This window comes from Dermochelys coriacea, chromosome 1 (genome assembly GCF_009764565.3).
Source record: "Dermochelys coriacea isolate rDerCor1 chromosome 1, rDerCor1.pri.v4, whole genome shotgun sequence".
NCBI lineage: Eukaryota > Metazoa > Chordata > Testudines > Dermochelyidae > Dermochelys > Dermochelys coriacea.
In genome coordinates this window covers 50,153,398-50,172,902 of record NC_050068.2, presented here as the reverse complement: position 1 = coordinate 50,172,902, position 19,505 = coordinate 50,153,398, and the positions used below count along the sequence as shown (strand labels likewise).

General features: G+C 37.8%; 1 protein-coding gene across 2 annotated transcripts in view; it reads right to left on the bottom strand.

The window, feature by feature from the left end:
• Window positions 1-19,505, bottom strand: part of NBEA (neurobeachin) — an 835,554-nt gene that overhangs the window by 580,437 nt on the left and 235,612 nt on the right. For both annotated transcript variants that reach the window (XM_038414552.2, XM_038414563.2), the window contains exon 8: window positions 17,435-17,581. In XM_038414552.2, coding sequence (XP_038270480.1) covers window positions 17,435-17,581 — 147 coding nt within the window. The remainder of the gene's footprint in view (window positions 1-17,434; window positions 17,582-19,505) is intronic.

Sequence of the window (19,505 nt, the reverse complement as noted above, 5' to 3'; positions counted from 1 at the left end):
TGTACAAGGACAGTATTATGCACAGACTAAGATCAAAAGTGTATGATAAAGTTAACCATAGGGGATATTATTTCAACAGATAGCACACTTTACTACTACTGTATTTGAGATTTGATATTCACCTCACTGAAACCTGCTGGATGGTTGATCACTTATGAAACATTGTGATTGACAGTAAAGTTAGTGTTTTAACTTATTCAATTTTATTTCTCATTTGCAATATCTTACTATGATTCCTGCAAAATTATACAAGAAAAGTGATTTTTATTGGAAATTTTTGTATTAGAACATTACACAAATTCTTAGATTGAAGGTATAGACAAATTTTAGCTTGCAACAATTTTGAGATATAGGATCATACACTGTAAATCCTTTGGCAGTTTTTTTTTTAATCAGTGAATGAAGAATGTCATATTTAATCAAGCTAACTACTCCACATGCTCTCAATACTGCTGTCTGATGCAGTCGGTATAATGTTTTCAATTAACCAGAATAAAATTATTAATCTCAACGAGGAATATCATTAACATTAAAAATGCAATGAGTCATCCAAAGTAATTTAAACTATTTTCTACACAAGTCATTATTTAAATTAAATAAGACAAAAGAAAGATCCTTACCAATAAATGTACATCACCAAATGCACTGCCTTTGTAGATCCACAGTGTAGGAGTTTTGTGCCATGCCTTGCAAGCCGTAAAATAGCTAGTTAGTAAAACCATTAGGGGAGGCTTGTACACTCTACAATCTGAACATTCCAAAACCAAAAGTTTATAGAAGCCTCATCCCCTATACAACTCCTATTCTGGAAAAGAAAAGGTCAGTGTGGATCTGCAAATGTACTACATTCAGATAACTCAATTTAATGGAATCTAATCTTCCTTTCTCTATCATGAACTGCCTCTGCAGATCTTCTCTATATATAAAACTATTCAGCAATATCATAATCCAGGATTAGGAACAGAGGACCAGCAAGATCAAGCAACAGATTTCCGAAATAAGAATGCTCATCTCTTGAGAGCTTGACTGTATGAAGCATAGCTTCTTTTTATTCCCATTTAAAAGGAAGGTTAGAACGGAGGACTCGCTATGGCAGCCATGTGTACCAAGGATGGTCTAAATAATACTTAGTCCTGTCATGAGTACAGGGGACTGGACTAGATGACTTCTCGAAGTCCCTTCCAGATCTATGATTCTATGATTCCTAGGATCTAGTAAAGCAGAAGGATCAAAAAGACTGGAACACTACTGGTCTTTTCCCCCCTCTCTGTTCCGAGGCTCAAGCCTTTAAAAAGAAGGTCCTCCTTTCTCAACACCAAACTGCTTTGACTGTCCTCTATGATCCAAGGATTTCTGCTGAAAAGTAAAAATTGAGAACTCAGCCTAATAGGACATATCCAGGTGAAAGACCAATTCTTCTGTCAGTAACATGTTCAGTCTATGAATCTTATCTTCCTCACTCTTGAGATAAAGGCTGTGCCACTTTAATGGATTCCAGTCACACACAGGGGTCTGCGATAGATATCTTGCTACTCCAGAATGAACAAATCTTGAGCCTTTTGTGGATTCAAAATATTGCACCAAGAGCTCAGCTGTGCTAAACCAATTTTTAAGCTAGTAGTTGATTTGTACTTCTTATAAAAATAGGTTTCAGAGTAGCAGCCGTGTTAGTCTGTATTTGCAAAAAGAAAAGGAGTACTTGTGGCACTGCATCCAATGAAGTGAGCTGTAGCTCACGAAAGCTTATGCTCAAATAAATTTGTTAGTCTCTAAGGTGCCACAAGTACTACTTTTCTTTTTTCTTATAAAAATGTTGCTCTGTGTGTAACAGAGTAAACAAAACAGGAGAGATATGGGGAAAGAGAAGATTAAAAGTGAAGAATTTTGTGGAGATGGTATTTCTAAGGAAATGTAGGACATAGGAGCTCCCATGCTGGATCAGATTAATGTTCCATCTACTTCAGTAACCCATCTCCAACAACAGCCAGTTCCAAATTATTCAGAATAAGGTGAAAGAAAACCACAAATGGACTATGGAATAATCTCCCCCCAGGGAAAATTTCTTCCTAGACCTAGGAAGTTAGTGATTGGCTTGTAACGTGAAAAATGAGGGTTTATGCCCTTTACAATATTTTATCCCTTCTAATGTAGCTATCAATATTTTTATTATTGAAAACATATTGGTTTTCACACAACTGAACTCATATTTTCATATGAGGCATATTTTCAGCTTTAATATAGAAATCACTAGAGCCAAAGTGTTTCTACACCTAATTATCTGTATCAGTCATATGTAGAGCCATTAATATCAGGGTGGATAAAAATCAACGATGTAGTAAATAAATAAATAAATAAATAAATAAATAAATAAATAAATAAAGGATTTTTTTTTATTTAAATCGGATTTGATAAAATGCTTTTTGAGGAAAAAACCTATCTAAAGATAGTTTTAATTAAGATGTAATCCCTATTCTATTGATGTAGAATGTAAATTCTAATTCTATAATATGAGAGAATATATTCATGTAATTTTTTAAGAAAAATTTTGTAAATGAGTTCCAATAGGTCATGGATTAGGGACCAAATCTTATCCACAGGCTTCTGTACAGATTATTTAGGTTAATCTTTCTATCTACCCAATGGGACTCAGTGCTCAGTCTAGAAGATACCATCAGAGATGCTTAGTTTTGCAGTTCTCAAACTGTGGATTTGTGTCTCCAGAAGTAACATGCCTGTTAACATAAATAAATAATATATAGAGATGAAAAAAATATTGTTCCTCTGCAAAACTCCTCCTAATACAGCATGGCAAGAAAATCCTCCAAATATTAATGATTAACCTGTTGAATTGGAGATATTTATGAAGTCATTGGGAGGTGAACTATCTGCTTCAATTATCTTTGGTAAATGAAAAAAACCAAACAGACATTCATTTTTTGATATAGCTGTAAAACTAATCTGAAAAGTTTTCAAAATAAATCACTGTTTAAAAATGTATAGTGTGTACCTTCTAAAAATGAAACCTACATCTCTCTCTAAAGAATATGTATTAAGGTTATAACAACCAAAAAGAAAGCACTTTTTATGCTCTAATACATTTGTTAGTCTCTAAGGTGCCACAAGTACTCCTTTTCTTTTTACTTTATTTTTGTAAATCATGATTAAATTGAGTCTTCCTGACTAGTGATTTAAATCAAATCCACCCTGATAAATATATTCCAATGATCCATAAGACATAGGATTGAGAATAATATGATGTTACCAATATCCAATTATTTAGGGATGTTGATACCAATACTATATTTTCTGTATATATATTATATAAAATTTTGGTATTAATCATTAACAGATAAATGTTCAGAATTGAGCAGCTTTCTATTTGAGCATCCTCATCATGGTTGTGAAAACTTGCCGTAATTCTGAATCTTAGTATATTTTTGACTTTGGCATCCTTCTTAATTGTCTGGTATAATTTTGATAGCGCCTCAGGCATACAGCTTCTCTATTTTTGTTCCTATCTACCTGACTTGCTCTTTTTTTGTGACTGGTAAAAGATGTTCCTGCAGCTAGGCTTTTTAGTACATTATCAATTTATAGCAGTACACTAATCTATCATGTCACCTTGCTCAAAAAAGGAAGGGTTCGAATGCTTTTAAACAAAGTCTAAGAGAATAGAAAGTATGCTATCTTTTACAAACCTGGCAGTTGTTAAAGTAACAAGAATAAAAATGATGAATACATGGGGTCTCAGAACACATAGAAAGGCTGTTTCTTCAGTGAGGAACCAGACTGAAATAGTTTCTCTCGTGACTTTTCCATTCCACTCTATTTTGAAGAATTATGAGGAAATAATTAGGAATACTGTACATTTCATAGATTACCTTTCACTACTCCCAAATAGTTTTTTTTCCTTAAGATTGCATATTTGCACCTCAATTCAATAAAGTTGATATTTTGTTCATGTTGGGGAATTTTTTCCTCCCAAAATGTTACAGAAGTGTTTAGCTGGAAGATTTTTGGAAGCTCACCATGACAAAAAAGCGCTTACTTGCCAGTAACTGTTGTTCTCTATAGTCAGCTCTGTACATTCACACTTGTATGATTTGGTGCTCTGGCACTGAGCTGCAGAATGGCCTTGAAAAATCATGACCATAAAAAGCATTCTCACCTGAGGGTGACATCATCTTGCCATATAAAGAAATGCATCTCCCAACTACCTCTGTTCCTTCTCCCAAACCACAGACCTGATGTTATACAGAACTCACACGGGTAGCGTGAATGCACAGAGGTGACTCTCAAAGAACAAGTGACTCTTTTTTAAGGGCCTCTGAGCATTACTTCATGTGAAAAATTAGCGAGGTGTATCAGGTGCATTGTGGGCGAGGAGTGCTAGCTAAGTATGGTCTGTAGAACTATCCCAAATTGGGAATCAGAGCAGAATGCTAAGTCCACGGGTAGTGGCTGATGAAAACATCCATTGAACACCACGTTGTTGCTTTGCATAGCTCCAAAGGAACAGCATCTTTTAGCAGTCAAAAACACAAAAAAAAACAAAATACGTAGACAGGAAAAAATATTGAAGAGTAGAATAAATCTTTAAACTAAAATGCATTCATGAGTCAGGGAGTATGAAGGAGGTGAAATGATACTTCCTCTTTTTCATTTGTTTATGATCATCTTATGGGAAGACGTGTTTCCTCTTTTTCTTCCTTCTACCTGGAGAGGCAACTGACTGGACTTAAAATCCTGAAGCAGAGGGGCTGGAGAATAAATTGGGAATTGGTGCTGAGAGCAATAGTGCCAGGTGAAGAATAAGCACCATTACACATACATCCTGCATCAGAGCCAGGGCTATTCAGGCCTTGAGAGACAGTGCCATTCTGGTCTTTGGTGCCAATATAGATTTAAACTATGCCAGTGGTGCCATGTAAGGGACTCACTGCCAGTACAATGCTGAAGATATCCCAATGTCCAGCTTAGGGTAGACAGACGTGCTAAGGCTGGAACAAGTAATGTCTTGAGCCCTGTGTCAGAGGATCACATCCCAGAGGTTAGTCTCAGTACCATCAATGAGCCCACTGTGATTTTGGGCTGTAGGCATTGGTAAGACAGCTGCACCTGAAGCCTTCTGGTGTGGTTAAGTGAAGGTATGGCAAATCATACATTGAGTTATCCAGTGGACCTCAGCCTGACAGAATTCACTGAATGTGGGCATCAGTCTCTGGTATGATCACCAGTCAAGAGACATGCCTCGTAAAGCCCTTATTGGGTTCACGGTTTGACAGTCTCTGTAAGGATCATAGGGCTCCTGGGCCAAGGGCAGGGTGATTTCTATTAAACTATCCTATCCTATTCAAGCTATTTACAATAAGGTCTTGAGCTAGACTAAGAAAAGGTCTAGTTCTGAGGAAAAGTCCTCTGGTGTGGCAGCAAAGAAGTGAGGTAGTTTGGTGTGGGGGGTACTTCCTTATATAGGAGTAAGACAATGAAATCACTCTCACATGAGAACACTCACGCACCACCCCAACGTGGATTTTCAAGGCACCTGCACAGCTCAATGCCAGGAGCAGCAAAATCGCAGAAGTATGAATGCACAGAGAAGTAACAAGCTTCAAAATACTATCTTAGGGAAACAGAACTATATATTTGAATCAATCCATTCATAGTAAGAGTCAGGATTTTTCCTTTAGTAAAAAAGTCTTTCACCAACAATATTACTGTGTTTCTACTATATATCCTAAACTTATATATTTTGAGTTTTGAAATCTATCAGACATGCCAACAAGGTTAAATAAAAAAAATCACAGGGATGTCGCAAAGTAATTCCACAGCGTTTCCTGGGACTTCAGATGGGGGAAAAGTCTTTATCTGTAACTTTGAGAAGAGTTTCCCATTCCACCTTTCTTGGCCAAAGACAAACAAGTAAAAATCTTTCAGCATTCTCCCAGGATTATACTTCAGCTGTTTGGAATATATTCTCTTTATGGTTTTATTCAGTTTCTTTTTTTCCTTTAGAATGCAATAATATGCTTTGTTTTACTGTATGTTATTGAGAAACTAGTGTTATACCTCCCACTCTCTAACAGTGGATTGACATAAGCAGGATGCACCCCCCAGTAGCCATAAAATCTAAAACAAAGCTACGGTGAGAATGCCATGGTGATATAAAACATTCAAAAAACATTTTTCAGCAGAAGACAAAATTCAATCAGTATGCCAGAAACACCAGGAGGCCTTGCTGTCTAATTCTGGAATGGGACTTCTGGAGGGTTAATCATGATGCCATCCAACCTAGCAGTTTAAGACTAATGGTGTCCCTTTGAGTGAGTACAAACTAATTATATTGTCAGAGTTAGTCTCATGGATAACGCAGTTTTAGTTTTGTCTTCATAGTGGTTCCAATTAATATCACCCTCATTGTAGTGAAAATGGATTTTCCTCAATTTATTTTCAATCCTAGGAATTAGAAAATAGTACGTTGCCAGTATGTCTAATTAAAGCTCCTAAGGTGACTAAGTTTTTCTCATCAGCTAGTGATGCAGAAAGGTAAAAATATGAATAGTTTTGTTTCCCAGAAAAGTGAGTACTACACTGTAAGACATTTTGAAGACTCTCAAAACTGTAGAGAGGCTACCAATACAAAGTTCTCCCTTTTGGCAATCCTCCCACAATACTGAAATTCAGAAACTGCCCATGGCTTGGCCTGATAGATGTGTGGAAGTAAGCATCCTTGAGACTGAGAATTCTGAACAATTCATGGGAGACAAGGAGGGATTAATCAAAGATAGGGTAACCATTCTGAAATTCAGCTTTCAGATGAATTTGTTCAGTCTTATCAGGACTAGAATGAATCAAGTATCCTCATTCATTTGAATATATCAAAATAATTTAGAATAAAACAACTTTCCCGAACAACACTGAAGGATTTCTTTTACTGGTCCCATCTGAAAAAATGAATTGACTAAATTGTCTGAGAGGGATAAAGGGCATTGGTTTTGGGGCAGCATGGAAGTCGACACATGAGAACCTTCTATCATTTTCAAAAGCCAATTCATTCAGGTAATTCCTCGACATGCCATCTAGAAGAATAACTGTATTCCTTCATACTTCTCACTAACTTTCCTTATTCCTTATCAAAATGCTTCTCTTGTGACACCCCGAAACTATATTGTGCCAGTTTTACACTGATAATATTATCAAACTGCAAGAAAATGTGTGGCTATAGATTAGAGCTGATCATAAAACAATTTTAGTTCTACAGGCAATTCTGACATTTGAATTTTTTTCCCCCATTCTGAATGTTTTGACGTTTCCTGCAGAACAAAAATTACAAATAAAATAGGATTATTATATAGCTTCATTTCAATACTGTTGAAATGTTTTGATAAGGTAAACATTGCTGTGTTTCAACAACACAGAATATTTATATATACAATATTAATTTTAATATTTTATTTGATATAAAACTGCGAATGAATGTCAACATTTAAATAAAAATATTGATATTATTGAAACGAAGTGAGAAAGTCAGAATGATTTATTTCAATTTCCCCCCCATCAAAAATTTAATTGTAATGGACTAGGGTTGTCAATCCCAGTTAACTCATGCAATTAACTCAAAGTTAATTGTGATTTAAAAATTTAATTGCGATAAATCACAGTTTTAATCACACTGTTAAACAATAGAATCCCAATTGAAATGTATTAAATAATTTTGGATTTTTTCTACATTTTCAAATTATTTTTATTACAAATAGTTGCACTGTAAAAATGATAAAAGAAATAGTATTTTTCAATTCACCTTATACAAGTATTGTATCTCTTTATTGTGAAAGTGCAACTTACAAATGTAGATTTTTTTTTGTTACATAGCTGCACTCAAAGACAAAACAATGTAAAACTTTATAGCCTACAAGTCCTCTCAGTCCTACTTCTTGTTCAGCCAATTGCTAAAATGAATAAGTTTGTTTACATTTAAGGGAGATAATGCTGCCCACTTCTTACTTACAATGCCACCTGAAAGCGAGAACAAACATTCACATGGCACTTTTGCAGCCGGCATTGTAAGGTATTTACATGCCAGATATGCTAAATGTTTCTATGCTCCTTCATGCTTTGGCCACCATTCCAGAGGACATGCTCACATGCTGATGACTTGTTAAAAAAAAATAATCCGTTAATTACATTTGTGACTCAACTCCTTGGGGGAGAACATAGATTCATAGATACTAAGGTCAGAAGGGACCATTCTGATCATCTAGTCCGACCTCGTGCATAGCGCAGGCCACAGAATCTCACCCACCCACTCCTACAAAAAACCTCACCTATGTCTGAGCTATTGAAGTCCTTAAATCATGGTTTAAAGACTTCAAGGAGCAGAGAAGCCTCCCTCAAGTCACCCCTGCCCCATGCTACAGAGGAAGGCGAAAAACCTCCAGGGCCTCTCCAATCTGCCCTAGAGGAAAATTCCTTCCCGACCCCAAATATGGCAATCAGCTAAACCCTGAGCATATGGGCAGGATTCACCAGCCAGATACTCCAGAAAATTCTATCCTGGGTAACTCAGATCCCATCCATCTAATATCCCATCTCAGGAGATTGGTCCTATTTACCCTGAATATTTAAAGATCAATTACTTACCAAAATCCCATTATCCCATCATACCATCTCCTCCATAAACTTATCAAGTAGGATCTTAAAACCAGATAGATCTTTTGCCCCCACTGCTTCCCTTGGAAGGCTATTCCAAAACTTCTCTCCTCTGATGGTTAAAAACCTCCGTCTGATTTCAAGTCTAAAGAACAGTATGACTCCCACTCTGTTTTACCTGCATTCTGCCTTATATTTCATGTTATAGCAGTCTCAGATATAACCCAGCACATTTTCATTTTAAGAACATTTTCCCTACAGATTTGATCAAACGTAAAGGTGGTACCAATGTGAGATTTCCAAGGATAGCTACGGCACTTGACCCAAGGTTTAAGAATCTGAAGTGTCTTCCAAAATCTGAGAGAGATGAGGTGTGGAGCATGCTTTCAGATGTCTTAAAAGAGCAACACTGATGAAGAAACTACAGAACCCAAACCACCAAAAAAGAAAATCAATCTTCTGCTGGTGGCACCTGACTCAGATGATGAAAATGAACATGCACTGCTCCACACCGTTTTGAATCATTATCGAGCAGAATTTGTCATCACCATGGACACGTCCTCTGGAATGGTGGTTGAAGCATTAAAGGAAATCTGAATCTTTAGCGCATTGGGCACAAATATTTTGCCACACCAGCTACACCACCTGTTCTCACTTTCAGGTGACATTGTAAACAAGAAGTGGACAGCATTATCTCCTGCCAATGTAAACAAACTTGTTTGAACAATTGGCTCCAGAAGTAGTAGGACTGAGCGGACTTGTAGGCTCTAAAGTTTTACACTGTTATTTTTGAGTGAAGGTTTTTTGTACATAATTCTACATTTGTAAGTCCAACTTTCATGATAAAGAGATTGCACTATGGTACTTATAATGGAGGAACTGACAAATACTATTTCTTTAGTTTTTTTTACAGTGCAAATATTTATAACAAAAATAAATATAAAGTGAGCACTGTATAGTTTGTATTCTGTGTTGTAATTGAAATCAATATATTTGAAAATGTAGAAAACCAAAAATATTTAAATAAATGGTATTCTATTATTAACACTGATTAATCACACAACTAATCGTGATCAATTTTTTAAATCATGCTATTAATCACGATTAATTTTTTTAATCGCTTGACAGCCCTATAATAGACATGTTCCTGCAAAAGGCTTTGACTTCAGTGAAAATTGAGGTCACTTACCTGTAACCACAGGCTCTTTGAGATGTGTGGTCCTATATGTATTCCAGGCATGAACATACATGCAATCCATGTGCCTGAGATCACAGATTTGTAGCAAATAGAATCTGGTGATCCACACTTGCTCAATTATCTTTCTCATTCTCTGAAACAACACACAAATGCTGGTGCAGACCAATGCCTCACCAGTTCCTTCTCCTACCATGAATCAGATAAAATCTGAAGCAGAGGGGAAGGACAGCAGACAGTGAAATGCAGATAGGGACCACACATTTCAAAGAGGATCCCTTAAAGTTAAGTAACCTCCATTTCTTCTTCTTCGAGTGCTGATCCCTATGTTTTCCACATGAGGGTGATTGGTAAGCAGCTTTCAAACAGGAGGAGGGTGTGAGGATGCAATTGTTTTGGGTATCTGTAATACTAACGTCCCCACAGCTGGATCTGCAGAAGACACCTGGGCTAGGGCTTAATGCTTCATAAAGGTGTGGAGCTTTACATAGCTGTCCTACACATGTCCAGTATCAATACCTCTCGAAGAGATGCAGTCAAGATTGCTTATGTTCTTATAGAGCAGGTCCTCAACTCTATATGGGGGAGGAATACAGGCCAACTGATACCAAAGAATAACGCATCCAGAGATCCATGCAGAGTCTCAGGGTAGATGATGCTTGTCCTCATAACTCTGCTATAGCAGCAAATAGTCTTGGTGTTTTCCTAACTGGTTTAATTCTTTTATGATAAAAGGCCAAGAACCATCTAACATTGAGGGAGTGCAGTCTTTTCTTCACTGAACATATGTGGTTTTGGGAAGAATACTCGTATGTGAATATGTTGGTTCATGTGAAACTCAAAAATTACTGTGGAGATGAATTTTTCATAGAGGTAAAGGGAGACTTCCTCTTCATGAAATATGGTATACAGTGGGGCAGCTATGAGTGCTCCCAATTCACTCACCCATTCTGCCGATCTGATGGTGATTAAGACTACTATCTTCATGGAACAATATGACATTGACCATGTGGCCATAATTTCAAAAGGTGATTGGATAAGGACAGAGTACTAGATTGAGGACGCATTGTGGTGTTGGTTTCACCACTAGTGGGAAAGCCTTACTTTAGACCTTTCAGAAAGCGAATTATGGATGGATGAGTAAAAATAGAATGGACTTTCATCAGATGATGGGAGGCACTGATTGCTGCCAGATGGACCTGCAATGAGCTAATGGAAAGTCCTGATGTCTCAACAGGAGAGAGTCCAAAATAGGAGGAATACCTGCTGAATCCAGTGATAACCGTTTCCATTGTATCCACATAGAGAAAAGCCTGCATTTAGCTAAAGAGCACTTTCTGGTGGATACTGCTCTGCTGTGATTGAGTATAGTTCAGATGGCCTCTGAACATGGAATTTCTAGGTCTAACTTCCAACCAAGTATCAGGCCGTAACATGCAGAATGTCTGGGTTCGGATGTCTGATGTAGTCTTTCTCCTGAGTTGACAGGTCTGGGAAGGGTTGGATCCTCACGGGAGGACAGATTGACATTCACAGGAGGCTTGGAAACCAGAAGTGTCTAGGTGAATTGGGTGTGATGAGGATAACCCTAGCCTTGTCAAGATGAATTTTCTACAACACCTGGGACAGCAGGGGAATGAGAGGAAAGGTGTACCTCACATGATCTGTCCAAGTTAGCATCACCCCAGGAATTTTGGCTTAGTGCTGCTCTGGAGCAGTAGAGACTTAATTTCTTGTTTGACAGGCAAACAAGTTCTAAGATGTTTTTTCCCCACAGAGTGAAAATTTCATTCAAAACAGAGTTGTGTATTTCCCAGTCATGGTCTGTGGAGATGTACCTTCTGAGATTGTCCACCAGAGAATTCAGAGCACGCAGTAGGTATGTTGATTTGAATGTGATGTGATGACTGATGAATCAATTCCATAAATTCACTCCTTCAATACACCAGGGGAGAGATGTCATGTAATAGAATGACTAGGATAAATGCATTGCAGCTAGGTGAGCTGCCTTCAGTTCCAGGAGATTGATATGCTTTCTGGCCTCCCTGGGGGGGCCACATACCTTGTGCAGTGTGATTGTCCATGTGAGCATACAATCCTTTGAGGGATACATCTGTGATTATGGTTGCATCAAACATGGGCAGGAGGAAAGGGACTCCACTCTCACATGTTTGGGTTTTATCCATGATATGAAAGAGGCTCTGACCTTCTGGGCAACTTATGTCAATATTCATGTTGTCTCTGTCCAGTAGGTAGACAGACCTGAGCCAGGCTTGTAGGCAGTGGAGGTGAAGTCTGGTGAATGACATTACATATGTATATGGGGACTAAGTGGCTATATGTTCTAATAGGGAAACAGACCCTGATTGTGATGCAAGGTCTGAGAGTGACCCGAGTTATCAGGCTGTTCATGACCCGAAATCTGCCCATAGGAAGGTAGGCCTTCCCTGACAATGAGTATAGGGTTGTTCCTATGAAATCTATAGTTTTTGTGGGGGTCAGAGTGGATTTTTTTTCTTATTTACACAGATCCTCAATGATGTCAGAAGATGGAGTAAGAACAGGGGTGCCGACTGGGTCTCCTGTCTTGATCTGCCCAAACAGAACCAATGGTCCAGTTACGGGAAAACAGTGTTGCTATCGCATCTCATCTGTGCCACCACTACAGAGAAGACCTTTGTAAAGACTCTAGGTAATGTCGCCAGCCCAAATGGGAGTATTCTGAACTAGTAGTGCTTCCATCCTACCATGTATTGAAGGAACTTTCTGTGGGACTGGTTAATATCCACATGAACGTAAGCATATTTCATGCTGCAAGATGAGAACCATGCACTCTACAGGGAGGGAATTATTGCCAGTGTTGCCATGAAGAAGTTTGATTTGTGAATAAAGGCGTTTAGGTGGCATAACTCCAGAGTTGGTGTCCATTTTTGGGGGGGGGGAGGAGGGGTAACTAAGAAAAATTGGAGGTAGAATCTCTTTCCTTGATGTTGGGATGGTACTTGTTCTATGGTACCCCACTGAAGGAGAGAGTCTGTTTTCTGAGGAAGGATCTCCTTATGAGAGGGGTCACTGAAAAGAGACCTGGAAAAGGGTTTATGGTGGGCAGGTGAGAAACTCGATTGTGTAACTGGACTGGATGACCTGTAGAATCCAAATGTCTTATCACCGGCCAGTTGTGTGCAAAGTGAGCAAGATGACACTAAAGGGTTCGAGGGCAGAATGTTATGGCATCAATGTTGGGACAGAGTTCTGGAGTGCCCCATCAAAAGAAACTCTTGGGTGATATTGGGCAGTAATAGATTACATGGAGGAATTCACATGTCTGGGTCTTTGCACTGTCATTTATATGGCAGTTTGTAAGGGTGTTGTTGATGAAATGTGCATGAGGGAGGTCTGGAGCTATAAGGTTGCTTATGGTGTTTTGGGGGCAGAGTGAGGGAAGGTCCTCGATGATATTCTGGACCTCCCTTGGAAATGCCCAAGAGCGAAGCCACAATTCATGCATCTACTGCTACCTAAAATGATGTCTTAGCTACCAAACTGCCTTTGTTCCTGAGGGCATGTCATCCTGTGGAAATTTATCCCCAAATTCTAGAAATTTGGAGTAATTTGTGAAGTCACACTTTGCTAATAATGCCTGGCAGTTAGCAATTCTAAATTAGAGACAGGTAGATGAAAATAATTTCCTCCTCAAAAGACCAAGGTGCTTAGTATTCTTGTCAGTTGGCGTGATCTTGGGGTGCTGTAACTTGGACCTCTCTATTGCTGCCTAAAGAGTTGGGTGCTGGGTGACTAAACAGAAACTCTGTCCCTTTAGATGGCACAGAACGTTTTTCAGACTTTTTGGGGTGGGGGCACAGGAGACTGCTATGCTACAGTACTTGTGGGTTCCAGAAAGGCCTCATTGACAGGGAGTGCCATCCTACGAGGGCCAGAGGGTAATAGAATGTTCAATAGACTATTGGGTGTCATGGAGCTCCTTGAATGGAGTCTGGAGCTTGGCTGACACTCTGCAAAAGCTCCTACTGCCTGGTCATCAGATGGAGAAGGAGATTGATAGAGTAATTGCCTCATCTAGTGAGAATGACTAAATACTCGTCAGAACTGGTTCCAGTTCTACTTCCTCCTCCGCAAACTCCAACAGAGCCAGTTGGTATCTGCTGGGACAAGAGGGTCAGTTCCATTCTTGAACATAACTGGCATATCTGCTGTATGGATCCCAAGGAGACCAGTAGTGCCGGTAGAAAGGATTGGTGGTCGGGAACGGCCCCAAGGGAATAGGTACCAACGGTCCTCTTAACTGGGAGAAGCGCACTCCAAAACCACCTATGGAATCTGTCAGGATTTGTCCACCTTGGAAGTAAAGACTCACTTCAACCTCCCTGGTCACTCAATAACAGACTTAAAAGTGGTAATTCTTCAACAAAAAAACTTCAAAAACAGACTCCAACGTCAAACTCTAGAACTGGAATTAACTTGCAAACTGGACACCATCAAATTAGGCCTGAATAAAGACAGAGTGGATGAGTCATTAAAAAACCTAATTTTACAATACTAATTTCCCCCTACTGTTACTCACACCTTCTTGTTAAGGGTTTGAAATGGGCCACCCTTATTACTATTACAAAAGTGATTTTTTCCTCCCTTGGTATTCTGTTAATTGAATTGTCTCATTAGACTGACCTCCCACCTAGTAAGGCAACTCCTATCTTTTCATGTACTATATATAAATATACCTGCTCCTGTATTTTCCACTCCATGCATCTGATAAAGTGAGTTCTAGCACACCAAAGCTTATGCCCAAATAAATGTGTTAGTCTCTAAGGTGCCACAAGAACTTCTTGTTGTTTTTGCTGACACAGACTAACACAGCTACAACTTAAACCTGTTTTTAACCTAACCAAACCTAGACAACTATAATATGGATATATTCAAACACTAAAAATAATAAGTCTAATCTTACTAAAACTATTTAAAATATATATTTACAGACTCTAGAGTAGAGGAGGATTTGTAACGGACACTGAGGATTCTAACTCAGGACATGTGGTGGTAAGAAGAAACTAGAGATGTGTTGATCAATGCTGCAATTTATTAACTCAGTTCAGAGTCTGAAGAGGGCAAATGAGCGGGCATGGAGCAACAGACACTACTTGATACAAATCTCTGGTCTCCGGCATATGGAGCGCATGCATACCCACATGTTGAATACACATATGAACCAGTACTCGGAGTACCAGTACTCCAATGGGAAATTGTTCCATCAGAAATTTTTTGACCATCTCTAGTGTAGATTCTCAGATTGTGATCTACAACCCCACTACTTATTAGGAGCACAAGCCATCTAAGGGCTTATAACTAAAAGTTGCTCAGCAGATCCAAGATGGTGAAATAGCTCAGAGATAAGTAAATGCCCCCAACCTTTGTCTAAAATGTATGATCTTTACTTTTGTGTTTTTGTTCATCTCAATTGTTTTTCTATCCAAGCACAGACATTTAGAGGTTGAAAAGCCACTAAAAAAAAAATTTCTTCTAGTGTTTCCAGCCCAGGATAACAACTACAGAGTTTTCATATAGTTGGGCAATGTCTGGATACTTATCTGAACTGATCTACAAACCTTTTGAGAAGTTTCCAGAATTGTGTATTCTAATGTGGCAGACTACAAATTCTGAAGCTTTTTTAATCGAGTTTTTAAATTAAATATGAAAATAAGTGATACAGTCAGTACCCATTTACTGTAATATTATACTTCATTATACACCGTCACTACATTTTCTAGTTCTCTGTATAACAGCAACTTTATTTACAATGCATAATAGAAGTTGACAAGAAGGAAGTGAGATTTTGGCAGCTCGGAAGTGAAACAACTAACACTTTCAGCATGAGGGATATGCACCAGATCATCTGGAATTGAGAGAGAAACTTGGTAGTTGTATGATTCTAATAAAATGATCAACAGTGAAAGAGTTAACAATGTTGCTATTTAAACTGTCTGGTTTTGGAGTTCACAGATCCCAGAATTATTATTCCAAACTTCCTGCAAACTCCAGTAGGAATTGTTGAATTGATTTATCCTTAACTTTTGCAAGATTATCGTTACAACCATCAGGATTCGCAAAAAGAAAAGGAGTACTTGTGGCACCTTAGAGACTAACAAATTTATTAGAGCATAAGCTTTCGTGAGCTACAGCTCACTTCATCGGATGCATTTGGTGAGCTGTAGCTCACGAAAGCTTATGCTCTAATAAATTTGTTAGTCTCTAAGGTGCCACAAGTACTCCTTTTCTTTTTGCGAATACAGACTAACACGGCTGCTACTCTGAAACCATCAGGATTAGATGTCTAATTTTTCTATAAAGGAAAGCTTACATCTCATTGCACAATATCACTGCAAGTGTTGGCCAATGACTATATACTACAACCACCTCTGTAGTCAAACATAATAAATGAGACAGGATCCTTGACACAAAAAACACTGAACTAAATCAACTTTCATTCTGCTAAGCATTAACATACACAGTCTACTAAGTACTGTTTTCTTTCACTGCTAGTGAATACGATTGTTTTGAATTCCAGAAAAACCTACATATACCAGTCACATAGGACATATTTCCTATTATCTATGTATTTCACATTACTCTCCTATTTATATAATACATATAGCATGAGACACATTTATAGTCTCACTGTATATCATGACAACATTGTTTTTACAGGATCATTTTCCAGATGTCATACCAAATGTTAATGGAGTTTAAAGGTATCTTAGCTTATTTTGATCTGTTAATTTAAATTCTGTATTTTGTACATACATAGCACCTGACTTCTCAGGGACTTAAGCGCTTTAAAAACAATATCACAAGTTTTACCATTTTACAAACAGGGAGACTAAGGCTCAAAAAGATTAACACTATGTCACCAAAGAAGAGTCTGGAATAGAATCCAGTTCTGTCTGCCATCCTCATGCTTTAACTGATAGAGTTAGACAAACCAGTTAAAATAATGCTATTTACAGTTTCCACAGAAAATAATAAATATTGCTTTTATCAGAGAACAAAGTAAAGTAAGTACCATCAATTTGCCAAAAATAGTAGCATGATGGCATCAGCACAACCATGAAAACCAAACGACCACTGATATTTCAACTGTAGAACCATTTGAAACTCTGAATTTGCACTTTATAAGAGTAGATGGTTACATTTTGATCAGTCTTGGTCTGTTACCTCTCTCTGAGTTTAGGATACAAAACAATAAAAAGGCTTGATTTCCCTTGTTTGAATAGAATAGAATTGCAATTTCACATGGTTTCTTTTTGACCCAAATACACATTGTACATTCAAGTATTCAAAGGAAAACAAAACTTAGTGAATCTTTTAAAAAGCTAGTTGAATTTCAGATTGGTAAAGAAGTTTTGAAAAAAAAACAGATACGGTTTATATTTCATTGAGAACATTTCACAAAGCTCTACTCAAGCAGTTCCAAAAAAGGTGCATTCAAACAATCTTTGGCTAAAAAAATAAAAATACCTCATTGTGTTTTTAATTGGAAAACTGTTTTTATATTTGTGAAATAAAGTAAGTTATTACCTTATATCCAGGTCCTAACTGATGTATTGCAAATATCTGTGCTGGATTGAGTGCTTCAGTGAACACATATACTGCTCCAAGTTGACCACAAAACACTCTATTTGCATCAGCTGTCTCTGAAGAGCCAAGAAAACATTTATCATAGCTCTGTATAAAAAAAGAAATTTTAATGAATTTAAAATACTTGGTGGATATTCAAAGAAACAGGTTTCAGAGTAAACAGTACTTGTTTATTTTTTAACAAAGAACAAACTAGTTTATTATTGAATAAAGTAATAACAAGAAAAGAAAAAAAAACAACTTTAATTAGTGTAACCCTCTCTGGAGCTGGTTGTTCCAGTCACATTACTCTAAGCCTCAAGGAGACTCTCTTGTGTACAACAGCAGCAATGGTTACAAAGGTTGAGGACTAAATTTCCCAAATTGCCTAGAGTTCAGGGTGAAGACTGAACAAGTTGAAAGCTATTACAAGAACCATTCATAAATCAGAACTCTGAGACAAAGGATTTTGTTTTACTTTCGGTTTTGGCTATTGTTGGTGTTGGGTGGACCAGAGAGAAGCATCACAGCTTGGAAGGTCCTCATTAAACTACTCAATTCCTACCCAAAGGGAAACTTTGAACTCTGTTGGTGGTTACTGCATTGTTAAAGGATGTCAGCCCACGAGACCAACTATGCAGGAGGCTGAGGAGGAATTCCAGGTCAGGCTACCAAGAGCCAACCTAATTTTCTATTGGACTACAGACAAGTGAGCCTCAGGAAGAAATTATCCTTTTAGGAGTGAAGACCTCATAAGGAATCCTATGTCTATTTATTTTATTTGTGAGTTTTAAGCCAGCCAACAATTACAGTGCTGCATCACCCAGTAAAAAATTGATTCTCAATTCACTATCTGTCTAGGTGGGCTTTGGGAGGGAGCAGGGAGGTTTGGGCCCATTGTAAATGTTGGGAGGAGAAGGGTGTAAGATATTATTTTATTATTCTAGTTACTTCTTCTCTTTCCTTATCCCTTATACTTTGCTCCCTGTACCTAATAAAGTTCCCTCTGCTGTTATACTGTTACTTTGGGAATAGTGATTATTTTATTTTTTGCATATTGGACTACTGTCCTAGTATATTATTTGTTAGTAAACATTTTCCCCAGGGAAAACCTGCTTGTGTTCCGGGCACTATAAGGGGCACCTTTGGTTGGAGGCACTAGGTTCCAAGATAGATAACTCAGGACTCAGACTCCTAAAGTGAGAAGAGAGAAATCACTCCAAATAGCAAGGAAAAAGGCTTCAGCCACGCCTCAGGGCTGGGATTACATTAATTATTACAAGCATATTTATATGATGACTGATTGCCAGGTTGGTTTTCATTCACATTTTTCTTCCAGTAGTAAAAACAAATAGCCAATTCAGCAAGTATCAAGCATTCTCCTACATTTGGACCCAGAACACATGAAATATTCAAATTTGTCTCCTTTTATTCTAGAACTGTAAATAAGTATTCAGTCAAAACTACACACTGGTGTTCAATGACTTAAACAAACAGCTTCTTCCTTGCATATTCTTTCTGAGTTAACAAGGAAAATAATTAAGTGTTTATCATACTGAATGGAAAATTGTACAATTGCTAACTGTGGTATGTAACCTATCATTTAAATCAGCTTCTGTACCAGATGATTGTAAAATAGCTAATGTGATACCAACTTTTTAAAAAGGCTCCAGAGGTGATCCTGGCAATTATAGGCCAGTAAGCCTAACTTCAGTGCCGGGCAAACTGGTTGAAACTATAGCAAAGAACAGAATTGTCAGACACATAGATGAACATGATTTGTTGAGGAAGAGTTAACATGGTTTTTGTAAAGGAAAATCATGCATCACCAATCTACTAGACTTCTATGAGAGTGTCAACAAGTGTGTGGACAAGGGTGATCTAGTGGACATATTTCAGAGTAGCAGCCGTGTTAGTCTGTATTCGCAAAAAGAAAAGGAGTACTTGTGGCACCTTAGAGACTAACAACTTTATTAGAGCATAAGCTCCAACGCATCATCAAGGATCTACAACCTATCCTGAAGGACGACCT